This window comes from Pseudophryne corroboree, chromosome 1 (assembly GCF_028390025.1).
Source record: "Pseudophryne corroboree isolate aPseCor3 chromosome 1, aPseCor3.hap2, whole genome shotgun sequence".
Taxonomy (NCBI): domain Eukaryota; kingdom Metazoa; phylum Chordata; class Amphibia; order Anura; family Myobatrachidae; genus Pseudophryne; species Pseudophryne corroboree.
Window position 1 is genome coordinate 1112687465 of NC_086444.1, and position 14175 is coordinate 1112701639.

General features: G+C 44.4%; 1 protein-coding gene and 1 long non-coding RNA gene across 2 annotated transcripts in view; one reads left to right on the top strand and one right to left on the bottom strand.

Moving 5' to 3' along the window:
* Positions 1-14175, top strand: part of DTHD1 (death domain containing 1) — a 133500-nt gene that overhangs the window by 72102 nt on the left and 47223 nt on the right. Inside the window, exon 5 of the mRNA XM_063922333.1 lies at positions 9491-9735. Within this exon, the coding sequence (XP_063778403.1) occupies positions 9491-9735 (245 nt within the window). The remainder of the gene's footprint in view (positions 1-9490; positions 9736-14175) is intronic.
* The window catches only part of LOC134927613 (uncharacterized), a 70775-nt gene that overhangs the window by 3798 nt on the left and 52802 nt on the right, over positions 1-14175 (bottom strand). The window lies entirely within an intron of this gene.

The following is a 14175-nucleotide window of genomic DNA, read 5'->3' on the forward strand; positions in this document are numbered from 1 at the left end:
ACCACCTAACCGTGGTTTTTTTTTCTTTCTTTATAGTCATACTAGTTACGAGTATACTATCTCTTTATCAACCAGTCTATATTAGCAGCAGACACAGTACAGTGCGGTAGTTCACGGCTGTGGCTACCTCTGTGTCGGCACTCGGCAGCCCGTCCATAATTGTATATACCACCTAACCGTGGTTTTTTTTTCTTTCTTTATACATACATACTAGTTACGAGTATACTATCTCTTTATCAACCAGTCTATATTAGCAGCAGACACAGTACAGTGCGGTAGTTCACGGCTGTGGCTACCTCTGTGTCGGCACTCGGCAGCCCGTCCATAATTGTATATACCACCTAACCGTGGTTTTTTTTTCTTTCTTTATACATACATACTAGTTACGAGTATACTATCTCTTTATCAACCAGTCTATATATTAGCAGCAGACACAGTACAGTGCGGTAGTTCACGGCTGTGGCTACCTCTGTGTCGGCACTCGGCAGCCCGTCCATAATTGTATATACCACCTAACCGTGGTTTTTTTTTCTTTCTTTATACATACATACTAGTTACGAGTATACTATCTCTTTATCAACCAGTCTATATTAGCAGCAGACACAGTACAGTGCGGTAGTTCACGGCTGTGGCTACCTCTGTGTCGGCACTCGGCAGCCCGTCCATAATTGTATATACCACCTAACCGTGGTTTTTTTTCTTTCTTTATACATACATACTAGTTACGAGTATACTATCTCTTTATCAACCAGTCTATATATTAGCAGCAGACACAGTACAGTGCGGTAGTTCACGGCTGTGGCTACCTCTGTGTCGGCACTCGGCAGCCCGTCCATAATTGTATATACCACCTAACCGTGGTTTTTTTTCTTTCTTTATACATACATACTAGTTACGAGTATACTATCTCTTTATCAACCAGTCTATATATTAGCAGCAGACACAGTACAGTGCGGTAGTTCACGGCTGTGGCTACCTCTGTGTCGGCACTCGGCATCCCGTCCATAATTGTATATACCACCTAACCGTGGTTTTTTTTCTTTCTTTATACATACATACTAGTTACGAGTATACTATCTCTTTATCAACCAGTCTATATATTAGCAGCAGACACAGTACAGTGCGGTAGTTCACGGCTGTGGCTACCTCTGTGTCGGCACTCGGCAGCCCGTCCATAATTGTATACTAGTATCCAATCCATCCATCTCCATTGTTTACCTGAGGTGCCTTTTAGTTGTGCCTATTAAAATATGGAGAACAAAAATGTTGAGGTTCCAAAATTAGGGAAAGATCAAGATCCACTTCCACCTCGTGCTGAAGCTGCTGCCACTAGTCATGGCCGAGACGATGAAATGCCAGCAACGTCGTCTGCCAAGGCCGATGCCCAATGTCATAGTACAGAGCATGTCAAATCCAAAACACCAAATATCAGTAAAAAAAGGACTCCAAAACCTAAAATAAAATTGTCGGAGGAGAAGCGTAAACTTGCCAATATGCCATTTACCACACGGAGTGGCAAGGAACGGCTGAGGCCCTGGCCTATGTTCATGGCTAGTGGTTCAGCTTCACATGAGGATGGAAGCACTCAGCCTCTCGCTAGAAAAATGAAAAGACTAAAGCTGGCAAAAGCAGTAGCACCGCAAAGAACTGTGCGTTCTTCGAAATCCCAAATCCACAAGGAGAGTCCGACTCCAATTGTGTCGGTTGCGATGCCTGACCTTCCCAACACTGGACGTGAAGAGCATGCGCCTTCCACCATTTGCACGCCCCCTGCAAGTGATGGAAGGAGCACCCGCAGTCCAGTTCCTGATAGTCAGATTGAAGATGTCAGTGTTGAAGTACACCAGGATGAGGAGGATATGGGTGTTGCTGGCGCTGGGGAGGAAATTGACCAGGAGGATTCTGATGGTGAGGTGGTTTGTTTAAGTCAGGCACCCGGGGAGACACCTGTTGTCCGTGGTAGGAATATGGCCGTTGACATGCCTGGTGAAAATACCAAAAAAATCAGCTCTTCGGTGTGGAAGTATTTCACCAGAAATGCGGACAACAGGTGTCAAGCCGTGTGTTCCCTTTGTCAAGCTGTAATAAGTAGGGGTAAGGACGTTAACCACCTCGGAACATCCTCCCTTATACGTCACCTGCAGCGCATTCATAATAAGTCAGTGACAAGTTCAAAAACTTGGGCCGACAGCGGAAGCAGTCCACTGACCAGTAAATCCCTTCCTCTTGTAACCAAGCTCACGCAAACCACCCCACCAACTCCCTCAGTGTCAATTTCCTCCTTCCCCAGGAATGCCAATAGTCCTGCAGGCCATGTCACTGGCAATTCTGACGATTCCTCTCCTGCCTGGGATTCCTCCGATGCATCCTTGCGTGTAACGCCTACTGCTGCTGGCGCTGCTGTTGTTGCTGCTGGGAGTCGATGGTCATCCCAGAGGGGAAGTCGTAAGACCACTTTTACTACTTCCACCAAGCAATTGACTGTCCAACAGTCCTTTGCGAGGAAGATGAAATATCACAGCAGTCATCCTACTGCAAAGCGGATAACTGAGGCCTTGACATCCTGGGTGGTGAGAAACGTGGTTCCGGTATCCATCATTACTGCAGAGCCAACTAGAGACTTGTTGGAGGTACTGTGTCCCCGGTACCAAATACCATCTAGGTTCCATTTCTCTAGGCAGGCGATACCGAAAATGTACACAGACCTCAGAAAAAGAGTTACCAGTGTCCTAAAAAATGCAGCTGTACCCAATGTCCACTTAACCACGGACATGTGGACAAGTGGAGCAGGGCAGGGTCAGGACTATATGACTGTGACAGCCCACTGGGTAGATGTATGGACTCCCGCCGCAAGAACAGCAGCGGCGGCACCAGTAGCAGCATCTCGCAAACGCCAACTCTTTCCTAGGCAGGCTACGCTTTGTATCACCGGTTTCCAGAATACGCACACAGCTGAAAACCTCTTACGGCAACTGAGGAAGATCATCGCGGAATGGCTTACCCCAATTGGACTCTCCTGTGGATTTGTGGCATCGGACAACGCCAGCAATATTGTGTGTGCATTAAATCTGGGCCAATTCCAGCACGTCCCATGTTTTGCACATACCTTGAATTTGGTGGTGCAGAATTTTTTAAAAAACGACAGGGGCGTGCAAGAGATGCTGTCGGTGGCCAGAAGAATTGCGGGACACTTTCGGCGTACAGGCACCACGTACAGAAAACTGGAGCACCACCAAAAACTACTGAACCTGCCCTGCCATCATCTGAAGCAAGAAGTGGTAACGAGGTGGAATTCAACCCTGTATATGCTTCAGAGGTTGGAGGAGCAGCAAAAGGCCATTCAAGCCTATACAATTGAGCACGATATAGGAGGTGGGATGCACCTGTCTCAAGCGCAGTGGAGAATGATTTCAACGTTGTGCAAGGTTCTGATGCCCTTTGAACTTGCCACACGTGAAGTCAGTTCAGACACTGCCAGCCTGAGTCAGGTCATTCCCCTCATCAGGCTTTTGCAGAAGAAGCTGGAGACATTGAAGGAGGAGCTAACACGGAGCGATTCCGCTAGGCATGTGGGACTTGTGGATGGAGCCCTTAATTCGCTTAGCAAGGATTCACGGGTGGTCAATCTGTTGAAATCAGAGCACTACATTTTGGCCACCGTGCTCGATCCTAGATTTAAAGCCTACCTTGGATCTCTCTTTCCGGCAGACACAAGTCTGCTGGGGTTCAAACACCTGCTGGTGAGTAAATTGTCAAGTCAAGCGGAACGCGACCTGTCAACAACATCTCCTCCTTCACATTCTCCCGCAACTGGGGGTGCGAGGAAAAGGCTCAGAATTCCGAGCCCACCCGCTGGCGGTGATGCAGGGCAGTCTGGAGCGACTGCTGATGCTGACATCTGGTCCGGACTGAAGGACCTGACAACGATTACGGACATGTCGTCTACTGTCACTGCATATGATTCTCTCCCCATTGAAAGAATGGTGGAGGATTATATGAGTGACCGCATCCAAGTAGGCACGTCACACAGTCCGTACTTATACTGGCAGGAAAAAGAGGCAATTTGGAGGCCCTTGCACAAACTGGCTTTATTCTACCTAAGTTGCCCTCCCACAAGTGTGTACTCCGAAAGAGTGTTTAGTGCCGCCGCTCACCTTGTCAGCAATCGGCGTACGAGGTTACATCCAGAAAATGTGGAGAAGATGATGTTCATTAAAATGAATTATAATCAATTCCTCCGTGGAGACATTGACCAGCAGCAATTGCCTCCACAAAGTACACAGGGAGCTGAGATGGTGGATTCCAGTGGGGACGATTTGATAATCTGTGAGGAGGGGGATGTACACGGTGATATATCGGAGGATGATGATGAGGTGGACATCTTGCCTCTGTAGAGCCAGTTTGTGCAAGGAGAGATTAATTGCTTCTTTTTTGGTGGGGGTCCAAACCAACCCGTCATATCAGTCACAGTCGTGTGGCAGACCCTGTCACTGAAATGATGGGTTGGTTAAAGTGTGCATGTCCTGTTTATACAACATAAGGGTGGGTGGGAGGGCCCAAGGACAATTCCATCTTGCACCTCTTTTTTCTTTTCTTTTTCTTTGCGTCATGTGCTGTTTGGGGAGGGTTTTTTGGAAGGGACATCCTGCGTGACACTGCAGTGCCACTCCTAGATGGGCCCGGTGTTTGTGTCGGCCACTAGGGTCGCTTATCTTACTCACACAGCTACCTCATTGCGCCTCTTTTTTTCTTTGCGTCATGTGCTGTTTGGGGAGGGTTTTTTGGAAGGGACATCCTGCGTGACACTGCAGTGCCACTCCTAGATGGGCCCGGTGTTTGTGTCGGCCACTAGGGTCGCTTATCTTACTCACACAGCTACCTCATTGCGCCTCTTTTTTTCTTTGCGTCATGTGCTGTTTGGGGAGGGTTTTTTGGAAGGGACATCCTGCGTGACACTGCAGTGCCACTCCTAGATGGGCCCGGTGTTTGTGTCGGCCACTAGGGTCGCTTATCTTACTCACACAGCTACCTCATTGCGCCTCTTTTTTTCTTTGCGTCATGTGCTGTTTGGGGAGGGTTTTTTGGAAGGGACATCCTGCGTGACACTGCAGTGACACTCCTAGATGGGCCCGGTGTTTGTGTCGGCCACTAGGGTCGCTTATCTTACTCACACAGCTACCTCATTGCGCCTCTTTTTTTCTTTGCGTCATGTGCTGTTTGGGGAGGGTTTTTTGGAAGGGACATCCTGCGTGACACTGCAGTGCCACTCCTAGATGGGCCCGGTGTTTGTGTCGGCCACTAGGGTCGCTAATCTTACTCACACAGCTACCTCATTGCGCCTCTTTTTTTCTTTGCGTCATGTGCTGTTTGGGGAGGGTTTTTTGGAAGGGCCATCCTGCGTGACACTGCAGTGCCACTCCTAGATGGGCCCGGTGTTTGTGTCGGCCACTAGGGTCGCTTATCTTACTCACACAGCGACCTCGGTGCAAATTTTAGGACTAAAAATAATATTGTGAGGTGTGAGGTATTCAGAATAGACTGAAAATTAGTGGAAATTATGGTTTTTGAGGTTAATAATACTTTGGGATCAAAATGACCGCCAAATTCTATGATTTAAGCTGTTTTTTAGGTTTTTTGGAAAAAAACACCCGAATCCAAAACACACCCGAATCCGACAAAAAAAAATTTGGTGAGGTTTTGCCAAAACGCGGTCGAACCCAAAACACGGCCGCGGAACCGAACCCAAAACCAAAACACAAAACCCGAAAAATTTCCGGCGCTCATCTCTAATAATATTTACTTTAAACAATACATGTGTATTATAAAAGTGTAACAGACATATCACACTGCATAATAACTTACAATAATGTACAGGTTGAATATCCTTGTGTTGAATGTTTACTGTGTAGAGGAACTTATGTATAAAGCCCCCTACACACTTGCCGATGCATTAAATTTTGATGATGATCGATCTGAATGATGATCGTTCATCATCCAAATTGACTTGCACTGCAAAGCGACGGAGAACCAACGATGAACGACCGCGGGGCCGTGCATCGTTCATCATTGGTGAATACACACTGAGCGATATGAACTATTTTTCGTTCAGTACTGTTCATATCGGCCGCACACATCGGCAAATGTGTAGGACCCTTAAGTGCAGTAAATATACAACGTAAGAACCACAAAAAGAGGCAGACTGAATAGTACCCAGTTTGAATGATAGACCAAAGTTTTGGTAATTCATAATATTGTCTATATAGTGGTCGAAGTATGAATTTAGAAGTGGGCACATGGGTTTTGATAATGTGAAATAAATTTTAGACACCTTTTAACACTACTGTATATAATATAAAGAAACCATATTATATGATATAAAGTTATACAACTTGTGTACCCTACCTCCTGTGGTCATCCATCACTTCCCCATATCTGTTTTATTTCCCCTTGCCTTAATCCCTCACATGTCACCCCTGTTCCCCTAACTTTCTCCTTCTCGGTGTGCTATAGAAGATCTTGGTCGAGTTAGGTCGACACCAAATGGTCAACATGCATTAGGTCAACAGGTACAATAGGCTGACATGTACAAAAGGTCGGCAGAGGTTTAGGTAATCAGGTACAGTTCAAAGGTCGACAGGGTCAAAAGGTCGACATGACAATGGTTGACACACAAATGGTCGACACAAGTTCTAACAGTTTTTTGGTGGTCAAATTTTGCATGTTTGGTAATATGTAACCACCATCAGTACAAACGTTGACCACCATGGACTCGCTTTGCTCGCCACGCTTCGGAAATGAGATGAAGCCGCCGACAGGTTGTGGATTGGGGGAAATGCATCAATACCTCAAGTAAGCACCAGCTGAATACTTTAAACACGGTCCTGTGAGAGCCTGTAGTAATTGGAAACATGATCCTCTAGAAATGGCGGCATTTTAGGACTGCACCAACACCTGGGAGGTACTTCATTGTTATTCTGAGATTGCTTTACTCTAAATGGACGAGGTAAAGAAGAACTGCTACTAGTTACTAATTATACTATTGAATAATTGTTATTTCCCTGGCAAGGATGGGACGGAGCAAGTAAATTAATACACTTCTTCCTTACTAACAATAATTGGTTATGGATCAATCAGTTGACAGCCAAAAGGTCAACACCATATGGTTGCCATGCACAATGTTGACATGGTGAAAAGGTCTACAGGGTCAAAATGTCTGTATGGGAATGGTCGATGCGTGAAAATGTCGAAATGAGTTTTTGATGTTTTTTTATTGTCAAATTTTACCTTTCAGCACATAGAACCCCAAGTAGTGTACCATGACCCCTCACATGGCTTGCATCGCTTGCCATGCTTTGGTCAAGGTGCCTCACTCCCCCACCGCAGTGCTCGGCACAGGTTACTATTCCCAATCGTAGACCACACTGATGGTAAAGTATCAAAGAGTTAAGAAAATGAATAAATGAATCATGAAAAAAATCATGTTGACCTTTTCATGTCAACCATTTGAAACTGTCGACCTTTTGACCATGTTCACCAAATGCATATCGACCATTTGGTATTGACCTATTGACTGTTGACCTATGAACCGGATACCCAACAACTAACCACTGTGACTAACAGACTGAATGTTGTTTCACTAAAGAAGACTATTTTTTCCTGTGCATGGACATTGATTTTAGTGGATATTACTGGTGAAATATTTTCTTACGTTGTGTATATGTTTTGAATATGTAATAATAACGGCCGATGTTTTATTGTCCTCTTTTATCTGATTTATATTTGAGTATTAAATACTGAAAGCACACTTTCTCTTTCTAGTTTGTTTCTGTAATAACAGCTTGTTGTCACTCATAAGTGCACTATGCAGCAAACAGTAACACCTGATAATTCCAGGGCTACTTACTACCACTTTTAGATAAGATCTTTAATCAGACACCTGTTTGCACCTAATATACAGTATTGCTGATAGGTACCTTATATGTCCTCTGCTCCCAGACCATCTGCACCAAAAATGTAAAAACTGCATTGAAACGTTGGCAATCTACAGGCTAAAAATATGAAAATGTATTGTTATGTAAAATCTAATAGCAAAATGAACTCTAGTATTTACCACAGCTCTCGACATGTTTCATTAAAAAAAAAAAAATCTATGTATTTCATCCTAGGACATGGTACACACAAGTTCATATATAGAAACACTTTCTGATGTTGAATAGAGAAGTACTACAGGTTATGAGCCTGATTCAGAGGTGGCTGTAGAAGCACACGCAGCAGCGTCTCTTGGCAGTCGCCCATCTGCAAATTTATGCAAATGCTGATACAAACTTCCCTTGTGTATATCCATATGGACAAATGTGCAGGTGCCCACTATCAGTGCCTACTGTACACGCATAATACCGATTGGTGTGTTCTTAGACTCCTTCATCAAAACTTACACTAGCCTATGGCAGGTGCAGTTTCTCTGTCTGACTATGGCCTCCTATGTCTGTGGCTGCGTGTCTACACATATGAAGCCATTTTCATTGACTCTTCTGGGACACTCAAAACACCATACTTACTGACTTTGGAAGTTGCCTCTCCGGGAGAAGGCCGGAGAGAAGCAGATAGGTGGTGATGGGGAAGGGTCTAGACAATTTGTGTCATTAGGCCCTGTTCTTCACTGTTAAATACTGTGATAAGTGCTTATTTCAATAGGGGGCAGAGCTAATTGAGGTGATTACCATAAAATCACATTATTAGGCCCCTCCCCCTTTGACTGGACCACGGATTTACTAAGAAGTGGCGGGGTGCCCACTTTTCTGGGGTTGCAGGGGCCTATCTGAAAAATTCCCACAGGATCCAGGAGAGAAGGCAACCATGCATAACACACCCATTAACCACTTGCCTGGCATGGTGGCATCAGATGCGACCATACCAGCAAGTGTTTTATCTGACCTGGTCGCACAGGATGCCACCAGTCAGATAAACAGTGTTAGCAGCGGCAGGGGAGAGAAACTTCCCTCCGCTGCTGCTGTGTACCTGGCAGCTATCTGGGGTGTAAAAAGTAACGTTATGATGGTCGTAATGTTACCAATGTTACTGATCTTCCCTACCGATGTTTCGATGTTTGAGAAAAATGTTTTTAAAAAAAAATTAAAATTATTTTCTTTCTTTTTTTAACTAAAATCATTTTGGATAAGGTTAAATTCATGTTCTTCACCTAATTCACTCATTAAAAAAAAAACAATTTCTGAGCGTTTTTTTGTGTGGGGAATGCTCAGTTAAGTGGTTAAACGGACCCATCACTACTGTACATTTCTGACACTGTGCGCCACGATTACAACAGCAGCTTTGTGTGTAGACTATGGGTAACACAGATTTTAGGAATTTTTGTGCATTTACAGTCGCTGAACTATATGAACACTGATATTGTCTGTGGCTCTGAATCAGGCCCTAAGTATTTGTTCCTTTTGTTTGACCAATCGTTTATTCTTTGATAATATTATTTCAGGTCCAACCAATTGATACCTCACTGATCTCCGCACTGAAAGTAAAACACGATGTATACCACCCTGTAGTATCTACCAGCCCACTCATCCATGTGAAACAGCCCGCAGTCCATGTGTTACACAAACCTGTCACTGTGTTCCTGCCATGCCCTCCAAACCCAGAGAAAAAAAAGTCAGTAAATGACACGGAAAATAAGAGGGCGTCAAGTGCTGCAGCTTCAAATTCCGCAGTCACGCATCAGATTCGGTAAGGTGTATGGCTTCTCTCATTCTTGTCATCATTATCATATTCACGTTACCAGTAAAACATTATTTTATCTAAATGTTCTGTAGTGAAAACACTTTTGGCGAGATTTATGAAACTAATTTGTTTTCAGAGGTCTTCTGCATCATTTTAGGGCCTCATGTATGTATGCTCAGAAGATATCAGAGATATTTTGCAAATATCGGTGGGATCAGTAAGATTTCCAGACAGCCGGAATCCCGACATCAAGCTCAGCGTGTCTCCTTGCGGGCTCGCTGTACTCGCCCTATTCTCCCTGACCCCCACCCATTGGGGTTTCTGGCCGGAGTTCAGGATTCCGACCATCGGCATTTCAATGGCTGTTGGGATTTCAGCATTGGGATTTCAACCACCGGGATCCCGACAGTCGGGAATATAACTGCATACCATATCGGCATTTTAATTGTTAACATGTCAGCCATATCAACATCATTACCAGTGGAAAAGTTGCCAATGGCAACCAATCAGATTTGAGGTAGCACTTATCAAGTGCATTCTATAAAATGATAGGCAGCAGCTTATTGGTTGCTATGAACACCTTCTCCACTGGTCCAGTTTCCACTCTTTTCACTGTTTAATACTTCAGCTCTATAGTAGTATGATTCTTTTATTTAATGATGAGAAGCTGAAGCAACAAACATATAGAGCAAATAACACTGATTGAAAACTTAACACCAATACACAAAGTACACATCTATGAGGGGTAGTACTGTAAGTGTAATTTTGTATGAAGTTATGGCCATTTTCACTGCACAGAAAAAGAAACAAGTAGATCTGTGCTATCGGAGAGTATAATATGATTGCAGAAACCATTGAAGCTCAGATCACAAAATTTATACAACACCCAAAAAACACAAAAATGGGGCGTGGCCCATCTGGCAAGGAGGACTAACGTGTCTCCGCGGAGCTCCTGCTGGATGCAGGCTAATGTCGGCTTATATGCCTTTTTGACAACCCCCTTGCACCTCTAGATTGCCTACAAAGCCACATCAGGCCATCCCAAGTGGAGAGATGTGTGTTGCTGAGCCGATGGACACTTATAATTGTCCCTGCAGGATGCAGCCTTCTCTCCTTACAGAAGCTGTGGTCTATAGTGTTATCAGCAACCGCCGTGGGAGCACGGAGAGAATGCAGCGAGGTGCATATACTGACCGTGGCTTTGTCATTACCTGCAGGCACCACTCTGTCTCCTGACTGCCTCCCGAGCTACCCTCCGCCGGAGTCCCTTTGACAGGTGCGTGATGGACGACTTCCTGCTGGTCTCCTGGAGCCGTGACAGCTAATCCAAATGCTTCGGCTAGCTGATTAAGTAGTGTTTGCTCTAGCTGTGTATCAGTCTGTGCAGTAGTGATTGTTCTGCAGCTCCCTCTGAACCACAGAATCTGGACAAAAATCCCCCCCACAGCACATGGGACACTACTGGGAGGTGATGGGTGAGCTCCCCGCTGTAATATTTAGTGACCGGGCTTATTTGTCCCCAGAATTGTATGTGAAGCCCTTGAGGTTTTATGCCGCATGCTGCACATGCTCTTTTATACAACAAGATGTGCTCCACGAAAAACACTCTGTTTACAGTGAGTGGATACCTGTCAGCGGGATAATGCTCAGCTAGCCACTTCACCTCCTGGGGGAGTGTGTAAACACTGACCCTGACAGAATAATATTCTATTCACATAACATTCCACTGGTGCCTTCTTTTGATATTCTACTGCCCCATGGTGAGAGGCAAGAACAGCTTTCAAGGCAAAGGAAGAAAATCCCAAAAGGGGAACCCTACCCAACCAATGGGGACCACATCCTCCTTCAACATGAGACAATTTCTCCTACCACAGGGCTCTGAGCCTGATGATACTTCTACACCATCTAACCCTCGACTCTCTCCCTCCTCAGACTCACCCTCCCAAGCCAGAGAACATATAGCAGACCCAGACACTACACTGGAGTCAGTTGGTGTTTCACAGATCTTACACCTACTACGCTCCATGCCAACAAAGCAGGTTTTCAACTGGAACATAGAATTAGAGAAAAGGTCCGAAATGAAATTGCCGCTGTTCAAACAGGTGTCGCATATTGGAACCCGGTTAACCACCTAGGAGTGTTTTACATTGGATTCTGCTATGGCTCTTAATGCCTTTTAAATGGCGGTCCTTGTGCAAGCGACTGATCTTCAACAACTTCAAGATCGCCTAGACGATTTAGATAATCATGGAAGGAGGAATAATCTAAGAATCATATGGGTCTCGGAAGATGTCCTGCCCCAAGGCCTTGTCGATTTTCTCCCAAGGGTTTTCAACAAACTACTAGGATAGGACCCCAATTCTACAATTGAGTTTGACAGAGCTCATAGGCTTTGAGACCCAGAAGAACCCCCTCTGACTGGCCAAGACTGGCCAAGAGACATTATATGTCGCTTGCATTACTACTCGCAGAAGAAGGTATCCTCTGCAAAGTTTGTCATTTAGACACGATAGATATAGATGACCAACACATCCAGATCTATCAGGATCTATTTTGGGTTATCCTCCAAAAGCTCAGAGTATTACAGCCTCTTACTGCAGAACTCCGCAAACTGGGGCTTAAGTACAGATGGGGCTTCCCCTTCAGATTACAAATTTTGCACAATGGGTAGATACATATGCTAAAATATTCGGCTGACTTGCCCCCTTTTTGTCAAGTCTTTGGGATCCCTCTGATCTCTCTTTCGGAATGGCAAGAGCCTTTGTTCCACTAGAACTCTCTCACCCCAATAATGACTGGCAACTTGTTCAAAAGAACCCATGAAACAGCGGGCACCAAGAATGACGACCCCACGAGGATAGGCTTACGTACTCCAAGATGTTTGCACTTACTTTTTCAAGGAGCCTTTAATGCCTTACAGTAGTTCCAGATCAGACGCCATTATTCATAGACGTGTTTTGCCTTTTCTAGTTGGCCTATTTCTGATAAACTGTACTGCGTTGGATTAAAAAAAAAGGTGCCTCATGATACTGGGTATCTTGCATAATGTTACATGCAGATTGACTTTTTCAATTGATTTATAGCAGGGGATGTGTAATGCTATAGAACATTTGTTCTTTATTGTTTCCAATGTTATGTGATTGGAAGAAACTATTCTAATTATTGTTTACCACTTTCGCTTAGTTATTAGGGCTGATTTTGTCACTGATCCCTAGTGACCCCCATGCCGCCCTGTGTTTTATTGGTCTCCGATGTGTTTTGTGGGCCCGTGCTCTCAAGTGGTGGCAGGGTGCTGTTTACTTATCTTATAGATTGTTTCTCATCCATATCTCTTAGTTTGCTATTTTTTCTGATTGGAATTTTCACCATGCACTGTATGTTTTTGGTTTTTCTTCTTTCTTCCTTTCCCTTTCTCTTACCCCATGTGCTTCTTGGCTCTGGAAGAGTCATTGCCCTCCTCCCTAGCCTCCATATTGTGCCCTATTCAACTGATGATGGCAGTTGATACTTAAGCCATGACCATTACATTTTTCTCCCTTAATGTGAAGGGCTTGAATGTTCCTGAGAAAAGATCCAGAGTGCTCAGAGATCTATTTGTTGCCAAGGCAGACATAGCATTCCTCCAAGAAATACATTTCAAATCCTGCGCTGCCCCGACTCTTATGGACTGTAACTATCCAATTTAATTTTATAATAATAACAGTAAAAATAAGTCCCTGGTGGTTGCTATCTTATTATCCAAACGGCTCCCATTTCAGGAGGTGACCTCAATTACTCTGGAGGAGGGCAGAACATTCTTAGTTAAATGTAAAATGTTTGGTCAGTCCTATACATTTATTAACCTTTACATTCCCAATCAGTCACAACCTAATTTCCTCATCACAGCCCTAAATTTGGATTGCTCCATTGGTCGAGGGTGTTCCGATAATGGGGGGTGATTTGAACTGGCCTCTCCAGCCAGAGATATATATATAGAGTGACCCCAGCTAGACCATCACTAGCCTTGCACCATAGGGTATACTGTGCTCTCCATGAACACCAGTTGGTCAACATATGGAGACTCCAACACACCCGGGGCATAGGGATTATACGTTTTACTCTCGACCCTACAACACATACTCCAGGTTAGATTATTTTTTATTTCCTCATAGATTTTGACATTTAATCTAGAACACTGATATAGGTTTGATCACTTGGTCAGATCACGCTCCCATTTCCCTGACCCTGGAGACCTCCTGCCCTTTCTTTAAACAATGCACATGGTATTTATTGTAAATGAGCAAATTCTCTCTGACCCACAGTATAAATCTGAACTGGTTGAGGCAATAGATGATTATTTTTCAGCTAGAGTCATGGTGTGGGAAACACACAAATGTGTTTTACATGGAGAGCTCATTCAGTTGGGATCAATACTGAAATGAGAAAAATCAGGCAAAAAAAATCGCC